Below are 13,862 nucleotides of genomic sequence, written 5' to 3'. Positions count from 1 at the left end.
TAGGCCTGCGACCAGGGGGGGGGGAAAGAATATCGGTACCATTTGAGAATCAGACCAAATGAGAATTTTAACCATTTGAGAACATCCTTTTTTTTCCAATCACTACATCGAAGGCCTGCGGCCCGGGGGGGGGGGGGGGGGGGAGGGGGGGGGGGGTTCACATGGTTTGTTTGTTTGTTTGTTTCAAACCCACACCCAAATACACACATTTCACATTTAAACCATTTGTCGGCCCCCTGTCGATATTTATCGACTAAGTTCCTTGTTTTCGCTGTGCCGAGTAGTAAAGTGTTTACACAGTAAGCGTGAGGCTTCTCTTCGGTTAAATTAATTTCAAAAGCTCGCCCAACTTTCATAACGTTAACAATTAGAAAATATTTCACAGTTCCTTTATCTTGATGTTTGATGCTTTTTCACAAATCTATAACTTTGATCGATAATATTTTTACAAACCAAGAAAGCGATAAACATTCAAACGCACAAGGTAAGTAAAAACTGGACACGAACAAAAAGGTCCGATTTCTCTCCTCTCAGTTCTTCCCCACCCCTGACCCACCTCAACACACCCCTCTCCTTCCCCTCCCCTCGGCCTAACCGCAGACAGCAAAGAGCAAATCACTGACATAGAAAAAACAGCGCCAGTCTTTACCGAGGCTGTAAAAAGGATCAGCCGGTCGCAGCAGTGCACAGCGCGCGGCGCGTGCAGCAGTATGTAGAGGTAGGCGTGCGTTTGCCTGGTGGCACAGCCTATTGTTGTGAAGCGTGTTGTAGCGGGACGGCCTGTGTGTGAGAGAGAAGAGAGAGAAGGAAAAGAAGGCTGTGTTGAGAATCAGACGGCAGTGAGGCACCATGGTGGTGGAAGCACGGATACCTAGCTCCACACCATGACTTCTGCACTCTTCCTCATCTTTGTGTCTTTGGCTGCCGGTGTTTTGGGCAAAGGTAAGTCCTCTGTCCGATCGCATCCCCCCTCTCTCTCTCTTTCTTCCTCTTTCTCTCTCTCTTGTCGTCTGCTTCACAGCGGGCTGTTTCTGTGGTAGCGGATTGTGCCGTGGTTTTATATGGCATGGCGGTGTGTTTATGGTCGTAGCGAGTGAAGCGCTTACAGCATCACGACAAGTCGCTTCCCAACGTTTTGTGGCATGGCGGTGTGTTTATGGTCGTAGCGAGTGAAGCGCTTACAGCATCACGACTAGTCGCTTCCCAACGTTTTGTGGGCTGATGGCGACCACGGAGAGCTTTTCAGCCCCGGGGGGTCGCCCCTTGTTACCTTGTAAACCCCCCGAGACATCACTCGAAACCAGTGTTCGTAACCGCAGGGGGGGTGAACGTTGGGACAGCCGCATAGGCATAGCGCACGGAACGCTTTTGTACCGTTATAGGGAGACCCATGGCACCATATCGCACTGGCAGTAGTGCTACTAGCCCATACAACACACAACAAATCACCTTTCCGCAATTCCCTCCGCTACCACGCTCTCGCCTCCTCACTAGATTTGTCTTGTTCTCTCGCTTCCTTTTGTTCCTCCCGTGCAAGTTTATTTTCATAACCCTCCTAGTCCCAGGTCTGGTCTCCAGAGCCTACTTTTGATGCCGAGATTTGGCCGCCGGAGTGGAGTTTAGCGTGATTCTCTTTCTCTCTCTGTCGATCGAAGCTTTGCCATACATATTCTGTTTAGTTAACCCCTCGTTTAGGTCTCGGCACACACTGGTTTGTCTAGTTCGATGAATGGCTTGCGGTGTAGTTTGCGCGTTGGCTTACTGGGGGAACGCTAATTAGGTTAGTAAGAACGAACTGGTTCCCCGCTGTAGCAGTCATCCCTGCAAACCCTTTGCGGCACCACTATTTCCTGGCAATGCCAGGCACGTAAACAATATATATGAGATTAAAACTCAGTCTTGTAGAGGTCAGTACTATTCCCAACGTCAGGATTAGATTTTCCTGTGAAACTACAACTAGCGCCGGTGTACGGTGGTGTTATACATTTATAGACATAGCAGAAGCAGGGACCAGTAACTTGAAGTCAGGCTTTGAAACCCAGCAGATTAAATAATAATGATGATAATGAACATTTATTAATTGCCCCTTCTCGCCAGAGCTCATGGGGATGTACAATTGCAAAACACACGCGCGCACTCACACACACACGCGCGCACTCACACACACACGCGCGCACTCACACACACACACACGCGCGCACTCACACACACACACATTTATCGTAGTGTGTGTTGATAACAAGAAGCTAAGCTTTGAGCAGTATTGCTCTGTGTTGTGTACTACTGTAGAAATGCAAGTGGGGAATCTGTAAGTTTGGTTCTAGTAATAACATACATAAATTTGATATTTTGTTAAGAATTACGAACAGCAATCATAAAATGAATAGTTTGACATGGATAGAGAAGCGATACAATCGACTATAAGTAAATGTGCGCTTTTGGTGTTATTGGGTCATTAAAATCCTTGATAGGATTAGGATTTTGCTATTTATAACCTATTATGGTTGAGTACACGTTGCTGTCCTTAAAGGGCCTATAGTAACTTTAATAGCTCAGCATTCCCTTACAATCCATTAGGGCCCTTGTTTTCCTGCAGTCATATGAAGTGTATACACTGAACATACATTATCCATGCTCAAGATATGCAGACAGTGAAAACACACACATATATATATATATATATATATATAATGCTCTCTCTCTCTCTCTCTCTCTCTCTCTCTCTCTCTCTCTCTCTCTCTCTCTCTCTCTCTCTCTCTCTCTCTCTCTCAACTACACACACACACACAGTACCAGTACATGACACGTACGCATGCAAAATAATGAGCTGAGAGACATGCCAACACGTATGCACTAACATGATGAACAGGTTTCTATGACAGGTTTAGTTGGTAATGAGTTTGTAGACAAGCAAATAACATGCACCCAGCGTGCTAAGTACATAATGTAAAGATATGCAGCGACTGTTTTTGAAGCGCATGCCATTACGTCAGGCACACATTGTTTAACATTAATGATTTACGCAACAACACATGACCGGTTTATGAATTTATTTACTCTTTACGTGTGTACTTTGGTTTTAAGGTGTTTTTCTTGTTTTATTTAAACCTCATATATTTTATAGTGTTAGTAGCAATATAAATAGCACTAAAACCCTTTTGTTTCAATTTCCCCATTTTATTCATTATGTTTCACTTTTATATATGGATGCATTAATCTTACCTCATTGTAATAGTCAGTAGTCATTCACTCATTGAAAGATGAGGCAGAGTTACATCAGTTTATTGTTTTTCACTTATACTTTTATAGGTTGAATATTAACATATAATTTGTTTGTTTATACAGTATTGGCGTTAATAGGTAATTACCGGTATTTTACAAGTTCAAATTAGAAAATACCGGAACAAAATCAGCTGCCGGTATGACCTACCGGTTGATTTTTTGAACTACGGTTTTTTTCGCTGGTAAAACAACAAAACCTGTACTCCGAGTTGGACTCTTACTGGTTCCAATGACCAGCCTACCGTTCTTTTCTGGACAGTTTGCATCATAAAAGTTTGTGTACTGGTTTGAAAAAATACTTGCGTCGTCACTGTTATATTTTTTCATTTACTTGAAATATTTATTTATTTATTTGTGTATTGTGCTCTACATTAATAGGTTTATTTTTAAGAATCAAAATAGCAGTGCTGATGGCTTGTGATCTTGATTTAGGTGTACTGTTTTCATAAACTATTCAGAGGTTGATAAAATGTATACATGCTGTGGCAGTTCTGCAGCTTATTCTCTGGTAATGGACAAATGGTTACATGTAGTAATATAGGCAGAAAAGAACTATGTAGGAAAGGAATCATGTTTTGTTCTACTTTCTTGTTTGACAAAACGGTAGGTTTTGATATGCTTCAAACATTTGTTTTAAAGTTCTGTGTTTGGTTGTTTGAAGATTAATGGAATGGTGGGATTTTGATACAGTGACATGTGTGGTATAATAGTGATGATGCTGTGTTTGGTTGTTCTGATTAAATGAAATGGTATGTTGTGATTTTGATACATGTACATGTATACATGTATGTTAATATGTTAAAATGTTGATGATTCTGTGTTTCAGTACCTGGCTGTTGCTCCAGCATCAAAGACTCCACAACATGCAGGCGATACTGCCAACAGGTGAGTTTCTGTGTTTGTTTTACACCTGTATGTTAAAGATGCAGTCATTCCCACACAGACGATCATTTATACCGCCACAGAACTCTCCAGGCTTTTACATGAGAACATTCTGCCACTTTAACAGATGTAAAGTGGAAACCCACTTTTAAGACTTTCTCCTTTTTAAGAGGCTGATTTTTTACACCCCCGGTATAGGGGTGTGTATAGGATTCGGTCGATGTGTTTGTTTGTGTGTTTGTGTGTTTGTGTTCGCATATAGATCTCAAGAATGAACGGACCGATCGTCACCAAACTTGGTGAACAGGTTCTATACATTCCTGAGACGGTCCTTACAAAAATTGGGACCAGTCAAACACACGGTTAGGGAGTTATTGGTGGATTAAGATTCTACAAGGACTTATAGAGGGACATATTAATGGTCAAAGGGAAATAACCTTCTCAGTTGGTGGCAGTGAGAATGGTCAGGACGGGGGTGTTTTTCCTACCTCGGAGGAATTTCTTGTTTTTCAGATTTTCTGTTTGATACCTCTGTAAATTTACCTCCATTTGAAGACTTTACCTTTGTAAAGTCCGTATTTTTTCAGATGTTTGGAGGTTCTGTGCAGAATGTGACATTTTGTTGTTGAATTCATTGATTGGTGCCAGTTGGGAAATTAATTCAACAAAAAATCCTGCTCTGTAAAGGAAGCAGCAAGACTCTTGTTTAGCCCCCCAATTTAAGACTTCCTCCCTGTTTTGTTAGATTTTCTGTTCATAGCCTCTGTTAATGTTGCCCCAGTTTATAGATTTTCTGTTCATAGCCTCTGTTAATGTTGCCCCAGTTTATAGATTTTCTGTTCATAGCCTCTGTTATATGTTCCCCCAGTTTATAGATTTTCTGTTCATAGCCTCTGTTAATGTCCCCCAGTTTATAGATTTTCTGTTCATAGCCTCTGTTAATGTCCCCCAGTTTATAGATTTTCTGTTCATAGCCTCTGTTAATGTTGCCCCAGTTTATAGATTTTCTGTTCATAGCCTCTGTTAATGTCCCCCAGTTTATAGATTTTCTGTTCATAGCCTCTGTTAATGTTGCCCCAGTTTATAGATTTTCTGTTCATAGCCTCTGTTAATGTTGCCCCAGTTTATAGATTTTCTGTTCATAGCCTCTGTTAATGTTGCCCCAGTTTATAGATTTTCTGTTCATAGCCTCTGTTATATGTTCCCCCAGTTTATAGATTTTCTGTTCATAGCCTCTGTTAATGTTGCCCCAGTTTATAGATTTTCTGTTCATAGCCTCTGTTAATGTTGCCCCAGTTTATAGATTTTCTGTTCATAGCCTCTGTTAATGTTGCCCCAGTTTATAGATTTTCTGTTCATAGCCTCTGTTATATGTTCCCCCAGTTTATAGATTTTCTGTTCATAGCCTCTGTTAATGTCCCCCAGTTTATAGATTTTCTGTTCATAGCCTCTGTTAATGTCCCCCAGTTTATAGATTTTCTGTTCATAGCCTCTGTTAATGTCCCCCAGTTTATAGATTTTCTGTTCATAGCCTCTGTTAATGTTGCCCCAGTTTATAGATTTTCTGTTCATAGCCTCTGTTAATGTTGCTCCAGTTTATAGATTTTCTGTTCATAGCCTCTGTTAATGTTGCCCCAGTTTATAGATTTTCTGTTCATAGCCTCTGTTAATGTTGCCCCAGTTTATAGATTTTCTGTTCATAGCCTCTGTTAATGTTGCCCCAGTTTATAGATTTTCTGTTCATAGCTCCCGCAGTGGGGCACTGCGGTTATGAAATTAAAGGCCCCTCCTGTTTTTGGAACCGCAGGAGCTTTCTAGTTTGATGTTAGGTAGATTTTTGGTTCCTCTTTCCTGTCATGCTCTCTTTTTCTTCATGAATTCTTTTCCTTTTTCTGCCTTCTTGCTCATTCACCTGTATTTTTTCCAAAAATCTCTTCTCTTGCCGCTTGTCTCGCGATTCATGTATAGTTTAATCTGTTAGTGTTCTGATGTAAGTCCAGCAGTAGATAGGTTAAGCCTATTTTAACACACTGGAAACTGGTAATCTTCCAGTAGGTATTAATTTAGTTTTACTAAAGCCTGCTGGGACACAAGTAATGGGTTAGTGCATTTGTAAACAGGAATCGCTTGACAAGTGGCCCCCTTCATCCCCCCCTTCCTCGTCCTGATATGGCTCTGCGTAGTCGGCTGGACGTTAAGCAACAAATAAACAAAATCTGTTCATAGCCTCTGTTAATGTTGCCCCAGTTTATAGATTTTCTGTTCATAGCCTCTGTTAATGTTGCCCCAGTTTATAGATTTTCTGTTCATAGCCTCTGTTAATGTTGCCCAGTTTATAGATTTTCTGTTCATAGCCTCTGTTAATGTTCTCCCAGTTTATAGATTTTCTGTTCATAGCCTCTGTTAATGTTGCCCCAGTTTATAGAGTTTCTGTTCATAGCCTCTGTTAATGTTCACCCAGTTTATAGATTTTCTGTTCATAGCCTCTGTTAATATTCACCCAGTTTATAGATTTTCTGTTTATAGCCTCTGTTAATGTTCACCCAGTTTATAGATTTTCTGTTCATAGCCTCTGTTAATATTCACCCAGTTTATAGATTTTCTGTTCATAGCCTCTGTTAATATTCACCCAGTTTATAGATTTTCTGTTCATAGCCTCTGTTATATGTTCCCCCAGTTTATAGATTTTCTGTTCATAGCCTCTGTTAATGTTGCCCCAGTTTATAGATTTTCTGTTCATAGCCTCTGTTAATGTCCCCCAGTTTATAGATTTTCTGTTCATAGCCTCTGTTAATATTCACCCAGTTTATAGATTTTCTGTTTATAGCCTCTGTTAATGTTCACCCAGTTTATAGATTTTCTGTTCATAGCCTCTGTTAATATTCACCCAGTTTATAGATTTTCTGTTCATAGCCTCTGTTAATATTCACCCAGTTTATAGATTTTCTGTTCATAGCCTCTGTTATATGTTCCCCCAGTTTATAGATTTTCTGTTCATAGCCTCTGTTAATGTTGCCCCAGTTTATAGATTTTCTGTTCATAGCCTCTGTTAATGTCCCCCAGTTCAAGACTCCCTCCATTATAAGACTTGATTTTCGATGTTCTCAAATTCCTGTAGGTCTTAACATGGGGGTTCCATAGTATTCACTTCACATTCTGTGCGAGGATACGTAGGCGAAGTCCAGGGGTTTCCAGACATAAATCTTTCCTGTGACGCTTAATTGAGTGTAAAACACTCTACAACCAATCGGCATACCCACCGAGAGCGACTGAACAGCCCCAAAAGTTCTTAGCACTCGTGACTGGAGATGAAACGTTTCTATAAAGTTTAAACACAAGAGAAGCGAAAGGTGGCTGTCTTTGAGGCGGCGACGGTGCCAGAGGTCTGGCGAGCTGCAGGTAGGAGCATACAGGTGCTATGGGAGGGAGGATACGGCGGCACGCTCTTTGATGTTCACACCTTTGATGTCAGAGTGCAGGTGGGAAGCGGTGTGCAGTACAGGTCGTGGGGCTGTGTATGTGAATTGTACGCGCGCACAATGCTCTCCGCCACTTGTTTTTTTTTTCTCTCCGTATTATCCGCGCTGATTTTGCCAGGGTATTGGGCTTTGGGTCATGCGGCTAGCTGCAGCCCTCAGTGCCGATCTTTCCCCAGGGTGTAGGGCTTTGGGTCATGCGGCTAGCTGCAGCCCTCAGTGCTGATCTTTCCCCAGGGTGTAGGGCTTTGGGTCATGCGGCGAGCTGCAGCCCTCAGTGCTGATCTTTCCACAGGGTGTAGGGCTTTGGGTCATGCGGCGAGCTGCAGCCCTCAGTGCTGATCTTTCCCCAGGGTGTAGGGCTTTGGGTCATGCGGCGAGCTGCAGCCCTCAGTGCTGATCTTTCCCCAGGGTGTAGGGCTTTGGGTCATGCGGCTAGCTGCAGCCCTCAGTGCCGATCTTTCCCCAGGGTGTAGGGCTTTGGGGCATGCGGCTAGCTGCAGCCCTCAGTGCTGATCTTTCCCCAGGGTGTAGGGCTTTGGGTCATGCGGCTAGCTGCAGCCCTCAGTGCCGATCTTTCCCCAGGGTGTAGGGCTTTGGGTCATGCGGCTAGCTGCAGCCCTCAGTGCTGATCTTTACCGAGGGTGTAGGGCTTTGGGTCATGCGGCTAGCTGCAGCCCTCAGTGCCGATCTTTCCCCAGGGTGTAGGGCTTTGGGTCATGCGGCTAGCTGCAGCCCTCAGTGCTGATCTTTCCCCAGGGTGTTGGGCTTTGGGTCATGCGGCTAGCTGCAGCCCTCAGTGCCGATCTTTCCCCAGGGTGTAGGGCTTTGGGTCATGCGGCTAGCTGCAGCCCTCAGTGCCGATCTTTCCCCAGGGTGTAGGGTTTTGGGTCTTACATGAATAGATGCAATTGGTATTTTCTCAGGATGTAGGGCTTTGGGTCTTACATGAGTCACCAAGGAGAGAAGGAAGAAACATAAAACCCGATGGGTCAAGAACCAAATTGGTGGACCAGAAACGAGATTTGTGCGCCAGGCCAAAATAAATACTGCAAAGAAAAGAGCAAGAGTTCTCCACACCTTGCCCTACACCGTACCAGCGGCAGTCCAGATGTGGCAGAAACGGAGTGTACGTGCAAAGGGCGGGCTTTAATGAGGAATTCAACATCCCGGTCCGCCAGTCACCCGCTAATCCGCACAGGTCGCTAATTAGCCCCACGTGTTGTCCCTCTGTTTACATGTAGCAGGTATAAATTCGGAAGTAGCAGATATATATATATATATATAAAAGGCTAAGGGCTCTCCACTATCCCTCCCCGACTCCCTCGCCTCCTCGGGTCTCTCGACCACCCCCTCGTTCACCACGCCGTCGGTTACGTACTGCTGTAGCTATGTCTGAGGAATGTTGACGCATGTATTTATGCACGAACATACACACACGTGTGATTTCTTTCAGCTTTAGGTACGGTCACGCACGTTTAAGTACTTACATTCGTGGAGAGAGAGAGGGAGAGTGAGAGAGAGAGAGAGAGAGAGAGAGAGAGAGAGAGAGAGAGAGAGAGAGAGAGAGAGAGAGACACACACACACACTCAAACTCAAACTTAGACTTGTGCAGACTGATATCCATTGTTGAGGTCTTAAATGGGTGGTTTCAGTGTTTCGCTTTCATGGTTTCTTCACTACACTTGCACAGACATTCGCAACGTGTCCTTTATACTGCTTCATTCTCAATATACAGGTCAGCGTGCGGTAACAGCAATATGGCATAATATTCAAACATGTTGCACGTGCACGCAGCCTATATTTAACGCTAACAATCTCTGTTGTTGTTTTGTGCTTTGTTTTGTGTTTGTAGGGCTTGGATAGCATAATTATCGACAGCTTTGTTTTGTGTTTGTAGGGCTTGGATAGCATAATTATCGACAGCTTTGTTTTGTGTTTGTAGGGCTTGGATAGCATAATTATCGACAGCTTTGTTTTGTGTTTGTAGGGCTTGGATAGCATAATTATCGACAGCTTTGTTTTGTGTTTGTAGGGCTTGGATAGCATAATTATCGACAGCTTTGTTTTGTGTTTGTAGGGCTTGGATAGCATAATTATCGACAGCTTTGTTTTGTGTTTGTAGGGCTTGGATAGCATAATTATCGACAGCTTTGTTTTGTGTTTGTAGGGCTTGGATAGCATAATTATCGACAGCTTTGTTTTGTGTTTGTAGGGCTTGGATAGCATAATTATCGACAGCTTTGTTTTGTGTTTGTAGGGCTTGGATAGCATAATTATCGACAGCTTTGTTTTGTGTTTGTAGGGCTTGGATAGCATAATTATCGACAGCTTTGTTTTGTGTTTGTAGGGCTTGCATAGCATAATTATCGACAGCTTTGTTTTGTGTTTGTAGGGCTTAGATAGCATAATTATCGACACGTTCAATACGCTTCCAGTGACAGTGACAGTGACAGGTCCCCCAGACCGCAACAGTGACATCTATCCTCAGCAAGGTCAGCGTGCGATGACAGAGATAGGGTATTAGGCACGTGCTGTCAATACTGCGGCTGATTGGCTGCGAGGTTTTAGCAGGTAGGACGCATCGACAGCTTTTTTTGCACGTCCAATCTACCGCCAGTGACGGAGATGGGTTCCTTCCATCGCAACAGTGACATACATTTCTGACAACGTCAGCATGCGATGCCAGAGACAGAGTATTGAGCGGGTGTTGTCAGTACTGACGCTGACAATCTTGGAGATTTTTGTCAGAGTCCTTCAATACGCCTCTATAGACACAGACAGGTTCCTTCTAAGACAACAGTGACATAGTCATCATTTCCGGGCAAAGTTAGCATACTATGACAGAGATAGACTATATATTAATATAGCGCGTTTTGCGAATACTGACGTTCGAGGTTGCTTGAAGGCATGGGGCACGTTCAACATGCGATGACTGAGACAGGGTATTTAGCGCGTGTTGTCATCACTGACGTTGGCAGCCCTTGTTCTAAAACAGAATGCACGTTCAATACGACAGTAGTGACAGTAACACGTTTTCCTATTTTCCCAGCATGTTTAGCTCGCGATGACACTGACAGCGACAGACTATTTTAAGGACGCGCAGTCAATACTGAGCCTGGAAGCTTATGCCTTTTTGTGGAGGGGCATAGATTTCTTAGAAATAAAAGGGACACATGTTGAGGGCAGGGCAAGGTAAGCTTGCGGCGTCTTGCACGTGCAGTCAATATTGTCGCTGACAGCTTCTCGTGTGTGTGTGTGTGTTTGCGTGCCTGTGTGCGTGCGAGCGTGCATGCATGCGTGTGTGTGTGTGTGAATGTTTGAGACATAGTTTACAGTGTGTGTGTGTGTGTGTGTGTGTGTGTGTGTGTGTGTGTGTGTGTGTGATCGCGTGTTTTTAGGGCCTGCGGCACGTTCAATACGTCGCCAGTGACAGTGACAGCTAAGGTCTCTCTAGCACTAATCGCGTAATGGGTGGAGGTGACAGTCACAGGGTTTTCATTGCGTCCTCACGGCCGTCGGTGACAGAGGAGAAGGCACGACAGCGGGTGGCGAGAGAGACACACTCACTGTGCTTAGTTCCTTATTGATTGGGGGTCGAGGACAGAAGACGCTCAGTGAAGGATTATGGGACAAAAGTAGAGGTGGGGGAGGGAGGGAGCGAGATCAGTTTGGTACTGATCAGTTTCTGGTTGTGAACCGGTTCAATTGGACAGTCAGTGAGTCACACAGACAGACAGAACGACTGACCGGCAGGCAGGAACGAACGCGCGTCCGCACACACTCTTTCACTTTTCTCTCAAAACACACACACACACACACACACACACACACACATACACACACACGTGACGCGCCGTTATTGAACTGATTGTTGTGTAAATGTATGCGCTTCAGCAGTCAACACGTAGGTCCTTGGAATTTACTTTCGGCCAGCGAGCGCTGTTCCACAATACGGATAATGGCACGTCGATACGAAATTGATTTTGCGAGACTTTACCGAGAGAAGAGGAGCGCGCACACAACGTACTGAGCAGCTTTGGAACTTGCATACATTCGCCATTTTTAGCACACAATTGCGAGGCATTTGTGTGGTAGACGAGCTCACACGTTTTACCTGACGAGTGGAAACAGTAGCTGGTCACAAGATACAGCGACCTGTACAGGTAGAGCGCAGTAATAAATGTGAACAGGTAGACTGGGCGAGACTCGGGGGTGGGTGGCTTGACACTCTACATTTGTCACCGTGCACCATGTAGGCCGCAGAGAAGGAGGAGGAGGAGGAGAGGAAGCCGAGGGTGTCGGTTTCGGCCACGGGGGAGAAGGGGATTAGTTGGGAGGCTAAGCCCAGGTATGTCGGGGGGGGGGGGGGGGTGAGAGAGAGAGAGATGGATCGGGGAGGGGACAGGAATCGCTTTGTCCTGGCACCAAGCAGAGCCACCTGGCCCCGCTAAACTTACGGCGTGGGACGCCACAACTGAGTGGTTGGTTGCTTATTTTTTTTTTTATTCCCACCTCTGCTTCTTTCTCTCTGTAAACTTGTAGGGCTAGTTATTTTTCGGTAACTTACCCAACAACCAGAATCACTTACCCGACAACGGGCCTGAATCCTCGATAGCTCATGGGTAGAGACTGTACACATTGTGGATCTACTTTTTGCGACTCAAAAGTTCAGAACACTCTAAAGTACAAACTATACATTTCTGGAGCAAATAATACAACCATACCGCATTTAAACCAGCAACTACAGGCTTGAACACATGAATCTCAATATAAAATCCATGAGTTTGGTTGTTTTCTGAATTCAGATCTGCCGTGCACAATCGTTTATCGCTAGCAAGATTCCAAGGCAAGTAACTCTCATACTTTGTCCAGCGACACGAGTAGTCCCCCTTTCAGATTTCGGCTGCATCGACAAGAGACTGCAATCCGACGGTCAGTGTTCAACAATATTTCATTTTATAAACAGATCACACGCAATCAAATGCAAACATCTAATCAATTTAAAGAACATGCAGCGGTTTCATTACACTATCAGTGATGTACATTTTAGTCGGTCTCCGGTCTCTGACCGATCCAATTTCCCCAGGACCTATAGCTTTAACCCCAGCAGGACACAGGTCCGATTAACCTACAGAAGAAGTGGTCAAGGGTCCGATCGTTTTTGACAATGAAGCGGACATGCGGACTGTTCAATTTTCAAGAGGAAAGCTTGTTTCGGTTTTGCCAAGCGAAAGTAAACACTGCGTGAGGAAAGCTGGTTTCGGTTTTGCCAAGCGAAAGTATGCACTGCATGTGACCAGTTTGTTGAGTGAACGAGGCACCATATGTGATCTGATTCTTTGAATTAATTTATCCTCAAGTTAGATCAAGAAGAAAAAAAGAAAACCGAACCCATATGGTGCCTCGAGTGCATTCATTGGCTCAGCAATAAATCGTTTAAACCAATGGGAACCACCCGTGCATGTTCGCACATGCGCAAGGCATTACTTTTCGTCATAATATCCGGAAAAACCGTTGTGCGTTCGAACGAAAATAAAACGAAAGAGAAACGACATGGGTCCGAAAAAAAAGCAGCGGAAGGTGGAAGAATTTAAACTGAAAAATCTTTTTAAATGCGGTTTTACGAGTCGTGTTTTTGTCCTATTGAAATTGCAATCTCAGGACACTGTGTCCTATTGATTTTCAGTCTTCAGGACAATTGTCCTAAAGGCTGCTAGAAAAATGTACATCACTGCACTATTTTGCCCCAGAAAACTTAACTTCATACAGTTTTTAACGTTGGAACACGGGTGAAAACCGGCACGGTTGGCCTAGTGGTAAGGCGTCCGCCCCGTGATCGGGAGGTCGTGGGTTCGAACCCCGGCCGGGTCATACCTAAGACCTTAAAATTGGCAATCTAGTGGCTGCTCCGCCTGGCGTCTGGCATTATGGGGTTAGTGCTAGGACTGGTTGGTCCGGTGTCAGAATAATGTGACTGGGTGAGACATGAAGCCTGTGCTGCGACTTCTGTCTTGTGTGTGGCGCACGTTATATGTCAAAGCAGCACCGCCCTGATATGGCCCTTCGTGGTCGGCTGGGCGTTAAGCAAACAAACAAACAAACACGGGTGTAAAACTTCGTCTGCTAGTCACATTCGAGGAAAGAACATTTCCTGAGCGATACCAAAACATGAACAGAACACACACTATCTGCCTTTACCGCCACAGCAGAATAACAAC

General features: G+C 44.3%; 1 protein-coding gene across 1 annotated transcript in view; it reads left to right on the top strand.

Moving 5' to 3' along the window:
• Window positions 1-767: 767 nt before the first annotated feature.
• Window positions 768-13,862, top strand: part of LOC138981023 (reversion-inducing cysteine-rich protein with Kazal motifs-like) — a 138,853-nt gene continuing 125,758 nt past the window's right edge. Inside the window, exons 1-2 of the mRNA XM_070353819.1 lie at window positions 768-942; window positions 4,109-4,167. Of these exons, the coding sequence (XP_070209920.1) occupies window positions 885-942; window positions 4,109-4,167 (117 nt within the window). The 5' untranslated portion in view covers window positions 768-884. The remainder of the gene's footprint in view (window positions 943-4,108; window positions 4,168-13,862) is intronic.

This window comes from Littorina saxatilis, linkage group LG12 (assembly GCF_037325665.1).
Source record: "Littorina saxatilis isolate snail1 linkage group LG12, US_GU_Lsax_2.0, whole genome shotgun sequence".
Taxonomy (NCBI): Eukaryota; Metazoa; Mollusca; class Gastropoda; order Littorinimorpha; family Littorinidae; genus Littorina; species Littorina saxatilis.
The sequence above is the reverse complement of the archived record's forward strand: the minus strand, read 5'-3'. Positions and strand labels throughout refer to the sequence as shown.